The sequence below is a fragment of the Canis lupus genome, chromosome 22 (assembly GCF_011100685.1).
Source record: "Canis lupus familiaris isolate Mischka breed German Shepherd chromosome 22, alternate assembly UU_Cfam_GSD_1.0, whole genome shotgun sequence".
NCBI classification, from domain to species: domain Eukaryota; kingdom Metazoa; phylum Chordata; class Mammalia; order Carnivora; family Canidae; genus Canis; species Canis lupus.
Window position 1 is genome coordinate 49,193,017 of NC_049243.1, and position 17,510 is coordinate 49,210,526.

At 42.1% G+C, this 17,510-nt stretch overlaps 1 protein-coding gene across 34 annotated transcripts in view; it reads right to left on the minus strand.

Annotated features, from left to right (window-relative positions):
• The window catches only part of DOCK9 (dedicator of cytokinesis 9), a 279,172-nt gene that overhangs the window by 149,143 nt on the left and 112,519 nt on the right, over positions 1 to 17,510 (minus strand). For all 34 annotated transcript variants that reach the window (XM_038569938.1, XM_038569936.1, XM_038569928.1 and 31 more), the window contains exon 2: positions 2,221 to 2,337. In XM_038569938.1, the coding sequence (XP_038425866.1) occupies positions 2,221 to 2,337 (117 nt within the window). The remainder of the gene's footprint in view (positions 1 to 2,220; positions 2,338 to 17,510) is intronic.

The following is a 17,510-nucleotide window of genomic DNA, read 5'->3' on the forward strand; positions in this document are numbered from 1 at the left end:
ACCTATATTTTAGTAAATTATCACTTAAGATGTACTTGACAGAATTTTGCACAAAGTTCTATTATTTTAAAGTTAAAATTGTTTAACTAGTAAGCATGGTATTGCAAATTGACCCCCAACATGAATTTTGCTCACTAGTTGACCCACTTCCTAACCAACTTGCTATTTTTTTTCTGTACTAAATACTTCTCCCTGATCTAATTGTTCCCTCTGCTTTTAATAATATAAGGATAGTTCCCTATATATTATTATTTTATTCTGCCTAAAAATAGAGGGATAAGAGAGGGAATCTATGACACTTCTAAGACATTTTGCTCATTCAGCTATGCAGACAGTTATTAAAATCACCAAATCTAAAAAATAATAATAATAATAAAATAAAATAAAATAAAATAAAATAAAATCACCAAATCTAGCAAGAAAGTACAGTGTCAATGGCCTTCCTTAGAATATAGAAATCTCCAGGAAAATAAATAATAGCGTCCAAATTTGAATGGAGCCCATCATAATTGCTGTGATAGGGATCAAAGCTGAAATCCAAGCTCCTTAATCTTTGGGGAAAACTTTCCAAAAACAGAAAATGATACTTGCTTATTCAATCTTGGCCAGCAAAATGTCAGTGAGTTCTTTGCGTTTCCTAGAAAATCTATGCCTGGTGTCTCCAGAGAAATAGTTGCAAGCAAAAGGGACAAAGGAGTTTTTCTCAGGGTTTCAATCATCTGGTTCTACAACTGCTAAAACATCCAGCTTCCTTGTCCCTGGGGTAAAAGATGATACTAAATTAACTGTATCTTGTTTCTTTGGTTTGTTTGCATCTTAAGTAATTTTATCTCAGGCTGCAAATACAACTTTGCATTCTAGGTTGCAAACACTCAGGGTGACTTTATGACTCATACCAAGAAGAATACATACTTCATTCTTAGAGAATGATAAGATAACCTCTGGCTTCCTCAGAGCACACTACAGGAAACATATGTCAATGAGAAGTATAATTTGTAATCATCTGATTTAACTTCTCATGCTAATAAATTTATTGCCAAAATCACAGGCAAGAGAAATCATTCTGAGGCTTCATTTTACGTTTTAGCTGAATAGTCTACTCATGCAATGAAGTTTTTAAAGCCTCATATTTTGAGGCATGATCTGAAGCCATTTATCAGTGGAAGATACCTTGGCAGCAGCATCACACTAATGCCCAATGCCACTTCCATGGCCTTCCTTATTTTTTAGAAAGAAATGAAAGTATAATCATTTATAAACAACAAAGAATAAAGCTTCAAAAAAATTAAGACAGGGTAACAGCACCAGGTAAAGAAGCTTCGAGGCAGAAAAGAAGGAAACACCATGATAAGGTAGGCTCCAGAGAGTAAAAGAAACAATCAGACCAAGGTGACTCTAGGTTGCCAGGTATCCAACACCACTGGGGTCCTATTCTCACTCCTCATTAGCCTCAAAGCTCTTGTGTGTTGCTCAGCCTCAGGGCTTTGGCAATCTGAAAGACATCAAGTAACAATCTGGACAGCAGCTCACAGCAGAAGCAGTACCAGGTCCTCTGCTGGCAGCTGCTGAGATCCAAGGAACAGCACCTGTCACCACACCAGAGAGGTAGATGTCAGGACATTCCTTCTCTGTGAGCGCACACATGGTCCAGGAGCTCTCTCGTGGTGGTTTCCCAAAGTGTTATCCTGAAAGGACACACGATAAAATCCTCCACTGCTCCCCAGAAAATTCCGTCCTTAGGGCCAAGGCACTGGGCAAAAACCCAAAGTCTCCCTTCACAAAGCTCATAAGACATTAAGAGGCTTTTGTGTCCATTAAATCCACCCGGAGTATAGCACTTTTATTAAAAATATAACACACACACACAAAAAACTTACATTCTACCCATAATACATACGTATGTATGCGTATACATATATTTGCCTATATGTGTATGTAAATATACTTAATACATATTCATATCTGTGTGTTTATATGCAAAAATAATACTATTTTTAAAACATCAACCCATAAAGGAATGCATGGAAAAATGTAATGACATCACTTTTCTCTCTTAAATAACATCTTCATCTTTTAAAAATCCTAAAATTAAATAACCAAACAATAAATCAGTAGATAAAAAAGAATTGTTTGTAAAGACCAACCACGTGGCTCTATTTAAAAGTTATCTAAAAAAAAAATTTAAAAAAATTTAAAAAAATAAAAATAAAAGTTATCTACCTGAAAGTCATCATAAGGGAAGAGAAGCATCTCCCTTAAACAATCATTCAGGATCTGTGTCTTCTTTTGGACGATGACATTTTCATAGTCGAGTGGTTCAATCAGCTTTGGCTTTGCCTAAAAGGTGAAAAAATAAGCAATTGAAACATTCGTATAGATAAATAGAATTCCTTGAGATTAAAGAACTTTATACGATCTGTTTTTGCATTTTCCAACTTTTCTTCAATAAGAGTACGTTAATTTTGCTACAAATTAGAATCAGAAGCAAGAGATAAAATGTTTTTTTTTTTTAGCATCTCTGTGAGTCTATGATTATCCTCAATTACTTTCTACTATATCTTCACATAGAACTCAGAGTATTTATATGTTGGTGAGCACTGATTTTTTTTAAGGTTTTATTTATTTATTTATTCATGAGAGACAGAGAGAGAGAGAGAGAGAGAGAGAGGCAGAGACCCAGGCAGAGGGAGAAGCAGGCTCCATGCAAGGAACTCGACACCAGACTCAACCCCAGGACTCCAGGATCACACCCTGAGCCGAAGGCAGGCACTAAACCACTGAGCCACCCAAGGATCCCCTAAAACATATTTTTAAAGGGGCACTTGATGGGATGAGCACTGGGTGCCATACTGTATGTTGGCAAATCGAACTCCAGTAAAAATAAATACAAAAAAAATTTTTTAAATAAATAAGGTAACAGAAGACACTTCCTGGTACTCCATCTACAGTCATGCTTACTTAGTTATTAAAGCGCAAAGAAAGCTATGAAGTCTCGTGGACGTCCAGTTGTGTCTTGGGTCACCCCTGGTTTGGTCAGTCCCCATCCAAGCTTTACACTCTGCCGGAACTGCCCTGCTTGGAGGGGTCCAGCCGTGGTGTGGTAGTGAAGGCTGGATGCCAACAGTGGCACCCTCCTTGGGCCAGGCTTAAAGCACCCACAGCACAGGGCTTCACTATTTCATATAAGGCTCTACGGAACTCTTTTCAGGGTGTCAAAATATCCCTGTCTCCTAAAATGTCTATATACTTATAATACCTAACAGATAAAAATGTAAGCTGTGGGGGGGGGGGGGTGAACCTAAGCAGGTAGGAATGATCATCCCTTATCAGACACTGAGCAGAAGACAAAGGCAATATGTGAATAGGAAAGAAATGAGAGAATATGCCTTTTCTGACTATTTCTCAAGTTAGCCTTCTCAGTAAAATCTATTGCCATGCATTGCTATGGTGGTGATCACGTCCCACATGGAAGGTACCAACTGTGCTAGGTCAGGGAGAAAGACACCAATTTAGCTATATCACAGTATGCCAAGTGATAAGACAGGCATGCATGCACATGCACAATGTTCTCAGAAGTAACAAAGTCCATTATATCAATAGTTCCTGCAAGATTATTTTTTGAAACTATTAATAAAAATCATCTGATGACATAATCTCAATGTTGTGCCTAATAAAATGATAATAAATATATACAAAATATACTAAAGACATTTGGGGAATTGTGGCTGAGGCTGCTGCACATTCCTCAAATCTCTCCTTTCCTTCTAGGTACAGAAGGACTACACTTCCCAGCCTCCTCAGAGTTACATGTGACCCTCTGTCTTGTGCCAATGGCAGGTGAGGGGGAAGGGAATGGCCACTGCCAAGCCTGGACCAGAAAAGCTGTCTGCAAAAGACTGAATGCTGTGTCCTTCCAAAATCCACGCTGAAACCTAGTCCCCATTGTGATGATTTTAGGATGTGGGGCCTTTGGAGGCAATTAAGTCATGAAGGTAGAGTCCTTAAGAATTCAATTAGTAATCTTATAAAAGAGACCTCTGAGAGTTCCCTTCTGCCATGTGAGAACACAGTGAGGAGAAAGCTATCTATGAACCAAGATCTCTCTCTCCAGACACCAAGTTGGCTGGTGCCTTGATCTTATAGCCTTCCCAGCCTCTAGAACCATGAGAAATACATATGTTGCTTAGGCACCCCTAAGTCCTTTATATTCTGTTCCAACTAAGTGACTACGATAGCCCCCCTCCCCTCTCCCATCTGCCAGATGCACGCAAGAATCCAGCACTAGACTCAGGAGCCCTGAGGAGAGGATAAAAGTCGCAAGACAGAAGGAATCTGCATCCTGAATCACCCAACAGAAAGCTGCCTCCTTCAAACAGGCGCTGAAATATCCAAGAGCAGGCAGGAAAGCATTTATTGTGTTAACCACTGAGGTTCTAGAGAGTTGTTTAAAGGGGTTGTCGGCTTACTCTACCTAACCTACATACAGTTGTTCATATTTAACTTCAATTACTTGATTTAAAAGTAGACGCGACAAAGATGTTTGGATATGCTAAGAAAAAAATGTAATGACTGAACAAGGGCACCATCGTTATTATAATTATGCAAAATAAACATTTACGGGCAGAGACAAACCTATACACCAAAATTAAAGCTATCATCATGGAAGTGTCATTTCTTCTTGTAAGATATTCATAATATTAAACTATTTCAACTATAAAAAAAAATTTTCAAAAAGGGAGATTTACAAAAAGTTTTTTTTTTTTTTTACAAAAAGTATCTTTAAGGAAAGAATTGCCACAAAAAAAATAAAAAATACTCTTCAAAATTGTTTTTTTTTTTTTTTTAGGATTTTATTTATTTATTTATTCAAGAGAGACACAGAGAGAGGCAGAGACATCGGCAGAGGGAGAAGCAGGCTCCATGCAGGGAGCCCAACATGGGACTTGATCCCAGGTCTCCAGGACCATGCCCCGAGCCAAAGGCAGATGTCCAACCACTGAGCCACCCAGGCGTCCCTCTTCCAAATAGTTTAATTTGACTTAAATAATGAGCTCCTTTATTTTAGTTTGTTACACTGTACATGGTAACCAGTCTTTAAGAGTTTGTTGGCAGAACGGATGTATGTCATGATTAGTAACGTTTTCCTTGGGAACCAGGACTATATACCTAATAAAATGCAAAGATGACCCAGAGAGGGCTGGTCCTCCACACTGGACCCCTCCAAAGGTACCCCGGGTCTGCAGAATCCTTGGCGGCCGTGTTCCCTTCCTGCCCCTTCCCACAAGGGCCAGCAGTGTACTAACTTCAGGCCACAAGGCAAGGTCAGTCTGTCGGAAAACAGTGCTACAATGTCAGCCCTTGTCAAAGAAGGATGCTGCAGGGGCCTGCAGAGAAAGGGTCTTTTCTTAGCCTATGATATTTTGGAGAGTTTTCTGCTTTGCTCCTACGGCACAGCTCCCTAGACTACTCTTATATTCTTAGAGCAGGGGTTGGCAAACTTTTTCTGAAAAGAGCCAGAGAGTAAATATTTTAGGCTTTGCCAGCTTTACTGTTTACTTAACTCTGATACTGTCGCACAAAAGCAGCCACAGACAACAAGTAAACAAATGGGCATGGTGGTATTAAAACTTTACAGAAACAGGCCACAGCCAGATTTGGCCCAAGAGCCATCACTTGCTGATTTCGCTGCAGAGTTACCTTTACCCGTTTGTAGTTAATCTCCTTTACCAATTTAATGATTCTTTATATTAATTTTCTATTTCCAATGAACTGATGTTTCCTGTCTCTGGGCTGATATATATGTTTACATGTTCTTAAATGTATTTAAAGATTATTTCTCAACAATTGGACTACACTGAGATTGTTTACACAGTTTAATAAATGAAAACTATAAAAATAATTCACATGCCAGTTTTGCCTACTTATGATATGCTTTTGTTAACTGAGTGGATGTTTTCCCCTGATGGTATCTTGGAAGTATTTAATGACTTAATGTAACGTTGTGGCTATTAGGATTACCTTGCTTTTGGGGGCCACTGTGTAACCTGGAAGATTTTCACACAAATGATCGCACCTAATCCACTGTTTAATTAAACAAGGAAGCCATGTGCCTATGTAAGCAAACCAAAATCCAAGCCTGGGAATGCCTCAAGGTTATAAAATCAACACACTACAGACAACCACTCACAAACAGCCAACAAGGCTTTAGGCTACGGCCAAATAATTTCTTCTGTTTGCTTCCACACTTCCTCTCTAGAAGTCTCTCCAAGCTCCTAACAGCTCCTAACAACTTCCGGTTTTGTGCCACCCAATTCAAAATGATTTTTGTCCAAACTCTACAAATGTTTAGTATGCCTCAGTTTATCTTTTAACATCACTTGGAGCCACTATAAGGCAGGCATGGGAACACCACTCCATAGTTGCTGAGATTGCAAACTGAGGATCACAAGTTGATCTGGTTGCCAGAAGTGTCCGAGGTAACTTGCAGACTGGGTCAGAACATGGTCTTTGTCACACAGAACTCTTTCTTCCCCAGGCTGCCCATTTAACCATCTGTGCTCACCAATGCTCAGAGTAAACGCATGGAGAGGTTCTAAGCCAACGCTTCTGTGAAAGAATGATGATGCATGTAACAGGAAAGCCCACAGGGTTGATTTCAACATAAGGGAAATCTTCGTGGAAGAATGAGATGTCTTCTTTGGTCTCAAGGAGTATGAAGATTTGACACATGTACAGACTCTTAGATCACTCACTGAAGTGACTCCTACAGACCTGATTGGGCAGTAGTCTTCAGCAGCTGCAGGGAGCGCTTCCAGGACAGAACCACTACCCCAAGGAAAAAGGGTCAACTGGGAGTGACTCATGTGCTACCTAAGAACAAGGCAAAAGCTCCTGCTTCAAATACAAATAACTAATAACTGGCACCATACCTCATGTGGCCCTCACAGGATCAGAAAGGGTGAGAACGGAGATTGTGAGGGAACACGGAAAGAGAGTAGGAGGCGATGGGGGAGGAGGAGACCAAAGGGATGGATACCTCGCATGGAGGTAGGCCGGGGCCACAGAAGTGGAGAAAACACAAGTTGTTGGATAAAGACAGGAGAAGAAGACACAAATGGAAAGGATTGAAGAGAGGGCTTGGAGATTTGTGGTGGGCCCATGGGAAGTCACACCTCCAGGTCTACTCAACTGGGGGTTAAGCGCATAACTGTCTATTATTTTCTGCTCTTCTTGAAATGGATGATTCACTGGTTACAGCTGTTCACTGTTCTTCAGCTCCTCCGAACGTTTCCAAGCAGTCACGTGAGCAGGGAGACAGCCCATTAGGATAGGGAACTGACCGGCCTACAGCATCACTGGTGACAGGAACATCACACAAACAAGCAAAATGAAATTAGCTAATTACCAGGCTGCCAGGACCCCACTCCCAGTTTAGCAGAAAGAGGCTTCGTGTAGATCTGGCACGTGTTCTTGGTTTTAAAGCCATCAACACGCTTAAGTGTAAACCTTCCTGGGGTGACACAATTACCAAAGCCAAGTTCTTGATTTTCTATGGTCAAAAGCAAGATTCTGGGCCCAGAATCAATCCAGATAAACCAGTGGTCGTGGATAGAGCTGCTCCTACGCCATAAGAACCGCCTTGCTTTGAAAACCTGATAATTCACCAGTGTGGATTTTAAATATTAAAAGATGCTGTGTTTCCCTGAGCATGATGGGGGCTCAGCCAGCTCCTGAGTCTGTGACATTCAGAGCTTGTACAGGGCATAATTATGTCGCTCTTATAATAAGTGAAAAATGTAATTCGGTCTATATATACAAATTCTTTAGGTTTTGTCCCCATTTGTAGGTTAAATGTCCTCATTTATGAACATGTGTTTCTCAGGCTATCATTAAATCAGACAGGAAGAGGACCATGGTATCTTAACTTTACAAAAGTCTACAAGAGTGATTCTAAAAGTGGGGTCCTGGTAATAAGCAGCATTAGCATCACCTAAGAAGTTAATACAAAAGTAAACTGAATCAGAAACTCTACAGCTAGGATCAGCTATCTGTGCCTCCACAAGCTTCCCAGGGATTCTGATGACCCAGGAGTTGGTTGGAATTTTTAAATTCAGAGAGGTACAATGAACATGCCCAGTGCTGAGCTCCTTCTGAGAACCTGGGCCCACCCTCCCCCAAAATGTGTATACCCATTACTTTCTAAAACGTTATACACAGTTCTGGGGGACAGCAGTCATTCCTTGGAGAGTAGCCAAGGAACTGAGTTGAGGACATTTTAGGCAGTGGGAGAGGGTGGCTCGTAAATACTTTAATTCAGTATAGCAGGAGGTGCTGGCAGAAGCTAAATGCAGAGCTAAGAAAGGAGGCTGAGCCAACTGCCAGCCATGGGCTGGGACATTTCCTCACCTCACCAAGGAGTGATACCTCAAGGTGCTGAAGGAAGAGTGGGAATTCTTCAGGTGGGCAAAGTTCTGAATTCCTTAATCAACAATGTAAATGTAGCCCTCCTATGGAGGCATCTGTGCAAGCTCCAGCTGTATCTCTAACCCCCCAGGCCCAGAACAGAAGACATGTGGCTCTGCTTCTGACACAAACCTGGTCCTGTCACTTGCTCACACCTCTGCACCTGTCACAGGCCTACAGCCCTGACGGCTGCAGTCAACAAAGGTTCTATTTTAGCAGAATCCTTCTTCTGAAAACCAAATCTCCCACAGGCAAATACGCCAAAGGAGTGAAAGCAGAGTTGCTCTAGCCCCAGGACACACAGTACTTGGCTCTGTACCTGGGGCACATCTCCCTCAACCCATTAAAAACAGTCTTTTCCCTTCTCTGACCAGGATACCCCCAGTGAGTAGCAGTCCTAGAGTACAGTTCATTCTGCCTTGGATTGAAACAACCTGTGAACAGCTTAACTCCTTGACTATAGTGCCCAGGAAAGGGCTGGGTCTCCTGGTCTCTGCACCCCCCACCCCCATCCCCACCCCAGCATCTAGCCCAAGACCCAGAGACACAGTGACTGTGCACAAAGCGTGGTGTCCTTCACTTGCATCAACACCTGTCCAGGCCCCGTGTCTGTGTAGAGTTCAGTTGCTGCTCAGCATCTTGGCTTCTTAGGAAGTTCCACAGGACCATGCCCCCTGTGCCAGTCCACCCAATGTCATGACTCAGGTCCCATGAGGTGCAGCATGAGAGGCCATGTTGCAATACAGGTATATTTCAAGGCGTTTAGCCCCATAACTACTTGGGGATACTTGAGGTTAGTCACTGCACAACTGGGAGATTGCCCCCAAATTATTCTGCTCATATATGAAAGAAACCTAATGGAGAGGGTAACTGTTGGCTCAGTGGTTGAACGTCTGCCTTCAGATCGGGTCATGATCCCAGGGTCCTGGGATCAAGTTCTGTATCAAGCTCCCCACAGGGAGCCTGCTTCTCCCTCTGCCTATGTCTCTGCTTCTCTGTGTGTCTCTCATGAATAAATAAATGAAATCTTAAAAAGGAAAGAAAGAAACCTAATAGAGGGTTTTTTCAATCCTAAAATGTATGTGATGTTATCAAATGTTATAAAACTAGAGGAAACTTTCCTAAACTATGATTAATAAAATACAAATATTGACTAATGATATAGGAAAGATTAAATGACCTATCTTTGCAATGCAGAGTGATCAAGCCAAACCACGATCATATGAAGAGGCAATAATAGTATGAAACTAAGAAATGCAGGGAAATGTATCAAGTGCATCAAGAGATTTTTGTTCATAAAAATGTGTTGCTCTCCTGTATTTGTTTAGGGTTTGAGTTAGCTTTCTAAAATTTATAATTTGTCGTGATTTCTTTTCAAATATCATTAAAATAGTAACTTCCATGCCTCATTTTGTATTTGTAATTTTGGATTTTTTTTAGACCTCCCACATTCTAAGCTTTATCACTCACAAAACCTAGATCGGCTCTGGTGATACCACACAGATGTGGATCAAATCAAAGGCAGTACAGTACAGTGGTTAAGAAAGCTGAGCTGCAAGTTGTGTGAGGCTATTATCAAGCTCCATTGAGTGCATGCATGTAAAATGCTTGACAGAGCCTGGCAGACTGTAAGTACATGATAAATGTAGCTGTTGTTATTACTATTACAATCATCATTATTAAATGTATTGTTCGCATGACAGTGATTTGTTTGGTGGGGGAGGGGAGTGGTGAATGTTTCATGTACATTCAATTTTACCAATCTGCTAACAAAAACTTTCCTGTAATCTCCAAGAACATATTAAATCAAACAGACAACAATGGTAGGAGCATTCACAAAGAAGGAAACACAAAAGGCCAAGCAGAGGAAACTGTATACTAATAGAGATGACACTGGAATTCAGGGACTGAGCCCAAGATAAACATAAATAGATGCTTACATTAAAAACTGAACCAAGTATTGATGAAGTTGGTGTCAGGCAGGACAGAGAAGAACAGCAGCTGAGGGGTCAAGATGTATATACTAAAGCACTTCAGACCCACTCCCACAGTGCACAAGAGCAGCAGTACTGAAGATTCTAGAGGAGGCCAGAGGGGCAGGCACTAAGCCCTCAAGCAGTGATGCTCACACCTGGTTTCTGGCACTTCCAGGGAGAGAGGGGAGGCAGACTCTGGAGAGTTTGGGAGGCCCAAAGCCCACAGACATTTTCATAACAATGAACTAAAACCTTAGCTTCCTTGCCCGGAGATCTAGTCCAGAGCAATGTGATCAGGGCAGTGGAAGGAGGAGTTGCATCTCAGGGAAGAACACAGACACCAGTTAGCCCCTGATACCATGGCCCCACCAGTCCCCATCCACTGGTCGAAGCAGGGGCAGCATGGTGAACTGCCAGTGATCATGTGGTTGTCACAGGTACCAAAAGGCACAATCCACAGTGCCCTCCCCAGGAACCTCCCTTTGAGGCTCTCTGACCTCACCCCTTCCTCTAGCATTTGTTACTGTGGGTCTGGCTTCCCAACATCCATGCAAATTGAAATTCCAGATCCAGAGGCAAACAGAAGCTGAGGAATCCTCTGGATGCCAGGAAAACAAGAGTCCTCTGGAATCCAGCATAGCTGGAGAGCAATAGGCCCACAAATGACTTCAATTTTGGCTAATCATGTATGAAGCCTCGAAAACCACGGGAAGAGCTCAGCAGAAAGGCTTACTGATTTAATTGCTTTTTCTCTCTGACAGGATAGCTTCCTGTGAACTTTCTAGTCATTTCTGGATTTTGTGTCTCTGGTAATTAAATGTTAACAAAGCTCAAATCCTGAATACCACTTCTTGAAATAGCAAACTAAGGAAACGGCAACTCTTGAAGCATTCTATTATAAGAAACGAGAAATTTATTGTTTCTGCTTATAAAGAATTTAAAACTTTCTTGATCTGCATGGCTATAAAAGCTACTTGATTGGCTAAGACAAAAATTCCTCATGGAACTTAGTCCATTTTCAAACCTGTGCACTTCTCAACATTGCCAAAAGGACACCAGCACTGTTGCTGGGGAGGGGGCCATGCAGCTTGCAACAAGAAAGAAAGGTCTTCTGAAGCCAGGAGTTAATCAGTGTGGCCTGTCTTACACACTACTGTCACCACATACTCCCACCAGGAACTTCATGAAGTGGTTAAATCTGAAGGGAGAATCCTCATTTTCCTGTAATTAGGGTGGGCACAGGAAATTAGCGGCTGCCATCGCTTCTTTGTATGCAAATGTTATTAGTAATAATGTGTTCCTTCTCTCTACAAACTTTTACTGAGCCTGTCCATTCCCATATGCACTGCGCCAGGGTCTTCCGGACCCCAAGATAACAGGACACAGCCTCCCCCACCCCCCACCCCCACCACTCCCCACCCCCGCCACCCAGAGAGCTCATAATCCAGAGGGGAGGCAGACATGTGAACAATGAGAGCAGAATGACAGCAGTTGGAACCTACAAGTGGCATCTGACCCTGCCTAGCATGAACCTGCTCCCCCCCCCCCCAGTTAGATCACCAACTCCATAGAGGCAAGGATTTCCATTTTATTTACTGTTCTCTTAACACCTAGAACAAGACTTGGCATAGTGTAAGCACCCAATGAACACGTGCAGGATGAGTAACAGAACCTGGCAATGTGGGCTGCTTCTTAAAGGAGGTGGTCAGGGCCAAGCCTAGGAGAGGAACCAGTCAGCCAGCATTCAGGGTGCACTGGGGATTCCTTGCAGAGAAAATGGGGAGACACCAAGGAGCATGCTCCCAGATGGAACCAGATTTTGTGGGGCCTAAAAATGCATATTTGGAAAGGGAAGGGGTTTAAAAAAATACAAAATTATGAATATAAAATTGCTGGAGGCCCTCACAGGGCCTTGGAAGGGATCCGGAAACTGAAGCTTCCTTAGCTTCAGGATAAATCCTCCTCTGAGCACTGTGAGTTCCAGACGTGATGAGTTGCTCAGGATAGCTGAGGCAAAGCTATGGCAAGGGGATGGGGTGGCAGCAGGCCAAGGGCTTGGGGCACCAGTCTCTAGGGGTGCTACAGCATCTCTGGAAATCCAATGTGAGAAAGAAAATGACATTTAGGAGAACTCCCTTCTGAAAGGGTACTCTGGCTGCCAAGAACACATGAATAAGCTATCACAGATGAGCACTGGGGCTTTGCAAAGGACGTGCTGAAGAAACAAAGAATGCTTACCTGTAGGGCCCTGCTTTCTCTGGACAGGTGGGCACCACTAGAGTTGGCTAGGAATGGCTATGCGCCACAGTCCCTGCCCTATCTCTGCCCCACGCAGCCCTCAGTCTCCTTTCTAAAATAATAAACAATTGGGGTGCCTGGAGGGCTCAGTTGGTTGGGCGTCTGACTCTTGCTCTCAGCTCAGGTCTTGGTCTTGGAGTTGTGAGTTCAAGCCCCATGATGGGGTCCATGCTGGGCACAGAGTCTACAATCAATCAGTAAATAAATAAAATAAAGCAGTAAACAATTTGAATGGCATCTGTTTGAGGTGGTACCAATGACTGGCTTGCCTGGGGTGTCCACATGTCTCTAAGCCACCCCTGGACTACAGCCTGCTCTGGTAAAGAAGGCCAGAGTGGCAAGTGTGCCACGCTGTGACGGGCCTTTAGGAAGGAAACTGGCATAGGATGAAAGGGGCTGAGCAGCACAGAACTAGGTCCTGTACCATCCTCACCCTGGAAAGCGACCTCCCATTGCCTTGTCATAGACATGCTCTTATTTTATTTTTAAAATATTTTTATTTGTTTTTTTGACAGAGAGAGAACACAAGCAGGGGAGCTGCAGGCAGAGTGAGAGGAAAAAGCAGGCTCCCCGATGAGCACAGAGCCCGATGTGAGGCACAATACCAGGACCCTGGGATCATGACCTGAGCCAAAGGCAGATGCTTAACCAACAGAGCCACCCAGATACCCTATGGTATGCTCTTTCTTCCCTTGACCCCGAACATTAAATTTAGGAGATCACGATAATCAAAATATGATCACATCCCCTTCAGGAAAACATGTTCTTCTCCAGATTGTTCATCAGTGTGTCGGGGAACAATGGCCTTAGCAGCTGTTGAGAAGCATGCTTGTTTAAAAGGAGCAGGAGGTCAGGTAACACTAGAACTATGCTGTGTAAACATCAGAACCCGAGATTATCTGGTCTAGCCCTCTCATCTTACAGAGAGGAAAACCTGGGAGCGTGGGAGTTACATGACTGTCCCAACGCCCAAGAGGAGTTGCTAGCAAGCCTGGGCCTAGATCCCAGATCTCCTGACCCCTGTCCATGCTCTTTACCTCTGCCTCTACGTTTTGATTTTTGCACTTTCAATAACACTGTGCACAAACACACAATACAATAAACTGGAGGAAAAGAGGACCTTATCTAAACTTGGACTGAGGAAGCAAGCTCAAACCTGAGCATTCCCATATGGTTAACTAACTGGTAAATGTTTAGAATACACACCGGACACCAAAGTCTCAGACATCTAAATAGATTTCTCACACTGAAATGTGGTGCTATCCTCAGAGCAGGCTAACAGCAAGAATGACACACTTGTGAACACAGTTCTTTATATTATAAACACTGAAAAGATGTTTAATTCCGTTTTTATAAAGCACTACAAAAAAAAAGCACTTAAATGAGAAGACTTGTCACTAAATGAAAATTTTTTTTAATTAGGCATGTCAGCATTAGCAAAACTTGGACACTCAACATCAGTTTGATAGAAGGAAAAGAATCTGGGTTTGTATTTGTCAGTTTTATAAATAACTGTGGTTTTCCAAAAATTATTATCCTATTACTAAAATAAACAGAATTAAAGACTCTATGAAAACTGTCAAATCAAGAACTTGTAGAAAATGGTATAAGAGACACGTAAGATGCAAACTGCAGTAATAAAGATCATACCAATTAATGAAAACCCACAAAGCTGCTTGCATTTAGTCAGCTGCACTCGACGGGATGTGCAGAGAATGTTAATGAGAAAAGACCAGACAGGGATGTAGGGACTCCTCCATGCCCTATGCAGGCACATGAGAGGAGAGTTGAGTGGCATGGGGATCTGGTCCTTGCAAAGACCATGCCTGAAGATCTTCTACCCTGATGTGGAGCAGGGGCTAAGAGAGGAAAAGAAGGATATACAAAGGAAAGAGAGAGAGAACAGACTGAAAGCCTGGCGAGTGGGCTCAGCATGTGTCTCTCACACATGCATCTGTCCTAGCTTCTAATTCTGCCTGCCATTTTTGCATAAGGAAAAAGCAATAATGAGAGCAAAAAAGAAAAAGACACACTATGGAAACTGTATAAATCTATCTTAAATCTGTGCTACAGATTCTTTTCCAGCCAACAATTTTTCTTTCTAGCATTTTGCTTGAAATTCTCAATTCCTCCTATGTCAACAAAAGCTATTTTTGGAACTCTGAAATGAAGAGGTCAAGTAATTAAGCTAAAAGGCTCTAAAAGGCCCAATACAGTCAGATTTCAAAACAACTTTACACTACTTATTTGAAGATGGAAGCAGGGGATGGAAGTCATAACACACATTTGATTCTTGGAAGAGTTTCTGCATACTTCATCATCAGAAAGGCTGTTTGGGGACCAGCTAAAGGCAGGTGTGGGGAGTTAGGATTAAAATCTTGGTCCCAAAAATGTTTACTATTGTTGGAGGTGCTGACAGGCACATGGGAGTTCATTGTACCAGTCCAATAGTTCTCAAGGTGTAGTCCCAGACCAGCAGCTTCAGCATCATCTGGAACTTGTTAGAAATGCAGATTCATCCCAGACCTACTGAATGTTTTAGGGGTGGAGCCTCACAATCTATGTTTTAACAAAGCCAGGTGATTCTGATGCTCAACCTTTTTGAGAAACCCTCTACTAGTTTACTTTCGTGTATGTTTTAGAATTTCATATTTAAAAAGTATTTTCAAGAAATCCTAGCTCCAATTGCCTTTTGGCTAATGCGGACTTGGGGCAAATTACTAAACCTCCCCCCCCCCCCATCTACATCAGGAAATGGGAAAAGTAACAAGTTCTCTATCATCATCTCAGGCTTATTGAAAAGTTTCAATATACACTGCCTGTTCAGAGCAGGAATGAAATGGTGGTTATGGGGATCATACAAAGTTGTGTCATGTGGACACAAGAAAATTTTAGTGTCCACAACATACACACAACATCCTACACACATTATCTCACTAAACCTCCTCCCAAATCCGTATGTATCATCAGCATTTCACGGATGAGGAAATTGAAGCTCAGAGGGGTTACATAAATTAGTGAAGGTCACACAGATGGTGACCCTTGGATCTCCTGGCTCCAAGCCCAGTACCCTTCCCATAGCCCACCTGCAATAAGCATGATGGAATGTCAAAGTTGTAGAATAGGAAATGCTTCCCAGGGTCTCCACTTCCCTTTGTATGACAAGGGCATAGCACTGCTCCACTGCGATGTTTCAGCCACCACCTCTCCAGGGAAAACAGAAGTCTAGGGCTCTCTGCTCTCTCTCTCTCTCTGGTGCTGAACTGCCCAGCCTCCCTGATCTCACCAAGGGAGAAAGAAAAGGCAGAGTCCTTCCATGAAACAAACTCATTTTCAGTCTCAAGAGTATTAAAAATCATACCCCAAAATACTAAATCTTTCTGAAGAACCAGGTTTGAATGCTAGGACATAGATTAATGTCATTAGCTAGTATTTAATATACTTTACCAATAAGTAGTTCAAGGATCATCTTTATGAAGAAAGCCCAGCTTTAGACTTAAATCATGCATTTTTCTTCCACAAAGTCACAAATATGGTACCCCCATCCAATGACTCACCCCCCTCAAATGACAATTTTCTGGTTTAAGGTGTATAAGCTACAGAATACAGAAGTATTTGGCCAGCACTCTTCAAAACAGTAGCCAGTCGTCATATGTGGCTATTCTGAATTCAGAAATGCTATAGGCATAAAATTTCAAAAATTTAGTAGGAGTAAAAGAATATACAATGCCTTGATATTTCCATAAGGATTAAATGCTGAAATAATATTTTGGCCATAATGGGTTAAAATTACATTATTAAAATTAATTACACTTATTTCTTTTTATTCTAATTTGGCTACCAAAAAATTTTAAGTTACCTAGGTACTCATGCCATATTTTTTTTACCATATCATTATTTTTAATGTCCAACGTTTATAATATGAGGGCCAGTGCTTTCTCTTCAACTCAAGTTTATAAATTTTCAATTGGCTTGAGAGGCCAATAGGGGTACTTCTTCTTGTCTAATTTGGTTTCTGGGAAGACTTCATTCAGGTCCTCAATGGTCATCTGATCAAATGGAATTATGTTCTTCATCTTCTCCAGCTTTTTCATATTCTTCAATCCTGGCCTTTGAGAAGGACAAAAAGTCAGCACATCTTTTCACATCTTCTTTTTCCTCAGCATCCACTTGGACAGTGTATTTATCCTCTGGCACAGGAACCTTCAGGGCATTAAACTTCTTCTCAAAGTCATCTACCAAGCCAGCCTTTGCCACATTGGCCTTGTAGTAAGCCCAGTCGATAGCAGGTGGTTTCTCAGGTAGAGTAGCCAACCTGTAGGTAAGCATCTCATTCCAGGATTTCAGGGAGTTGGCAATGGCCTTCTGGTTTCGGGGTATGATCTCCCCAAAAGCTACCCAGTCAATGGTTTTTAGAGCAAGTTTTCGCCCAGCCATCTTGAGATCCTTCACCGACCCCGGCAGCCCACAGTCCACAGCAGCAAGGGACGGAAGTGGGTCTCATGCCATATTTCTATTGAACAGTACTATTAGAGACTGCATGAAACTTTTACGTGTAATCTTTTAAACTTCAAGGCCAAACAAAAGACAAACCACTTCCTGAAACTATTATTTGGGGGCTAGGGGACAAGACAGATTTTGGAAAAATCACCACCCCACATTAGAGACAGGAATAGGTCAAGTAAAGGAGGCAACCTGTGTTGTTTGTTCGGTGTTGCTAACAAACTCTACCTTCCTATCTTTCTTATCTTTCTCCCCCAGGAAGAGGTTATC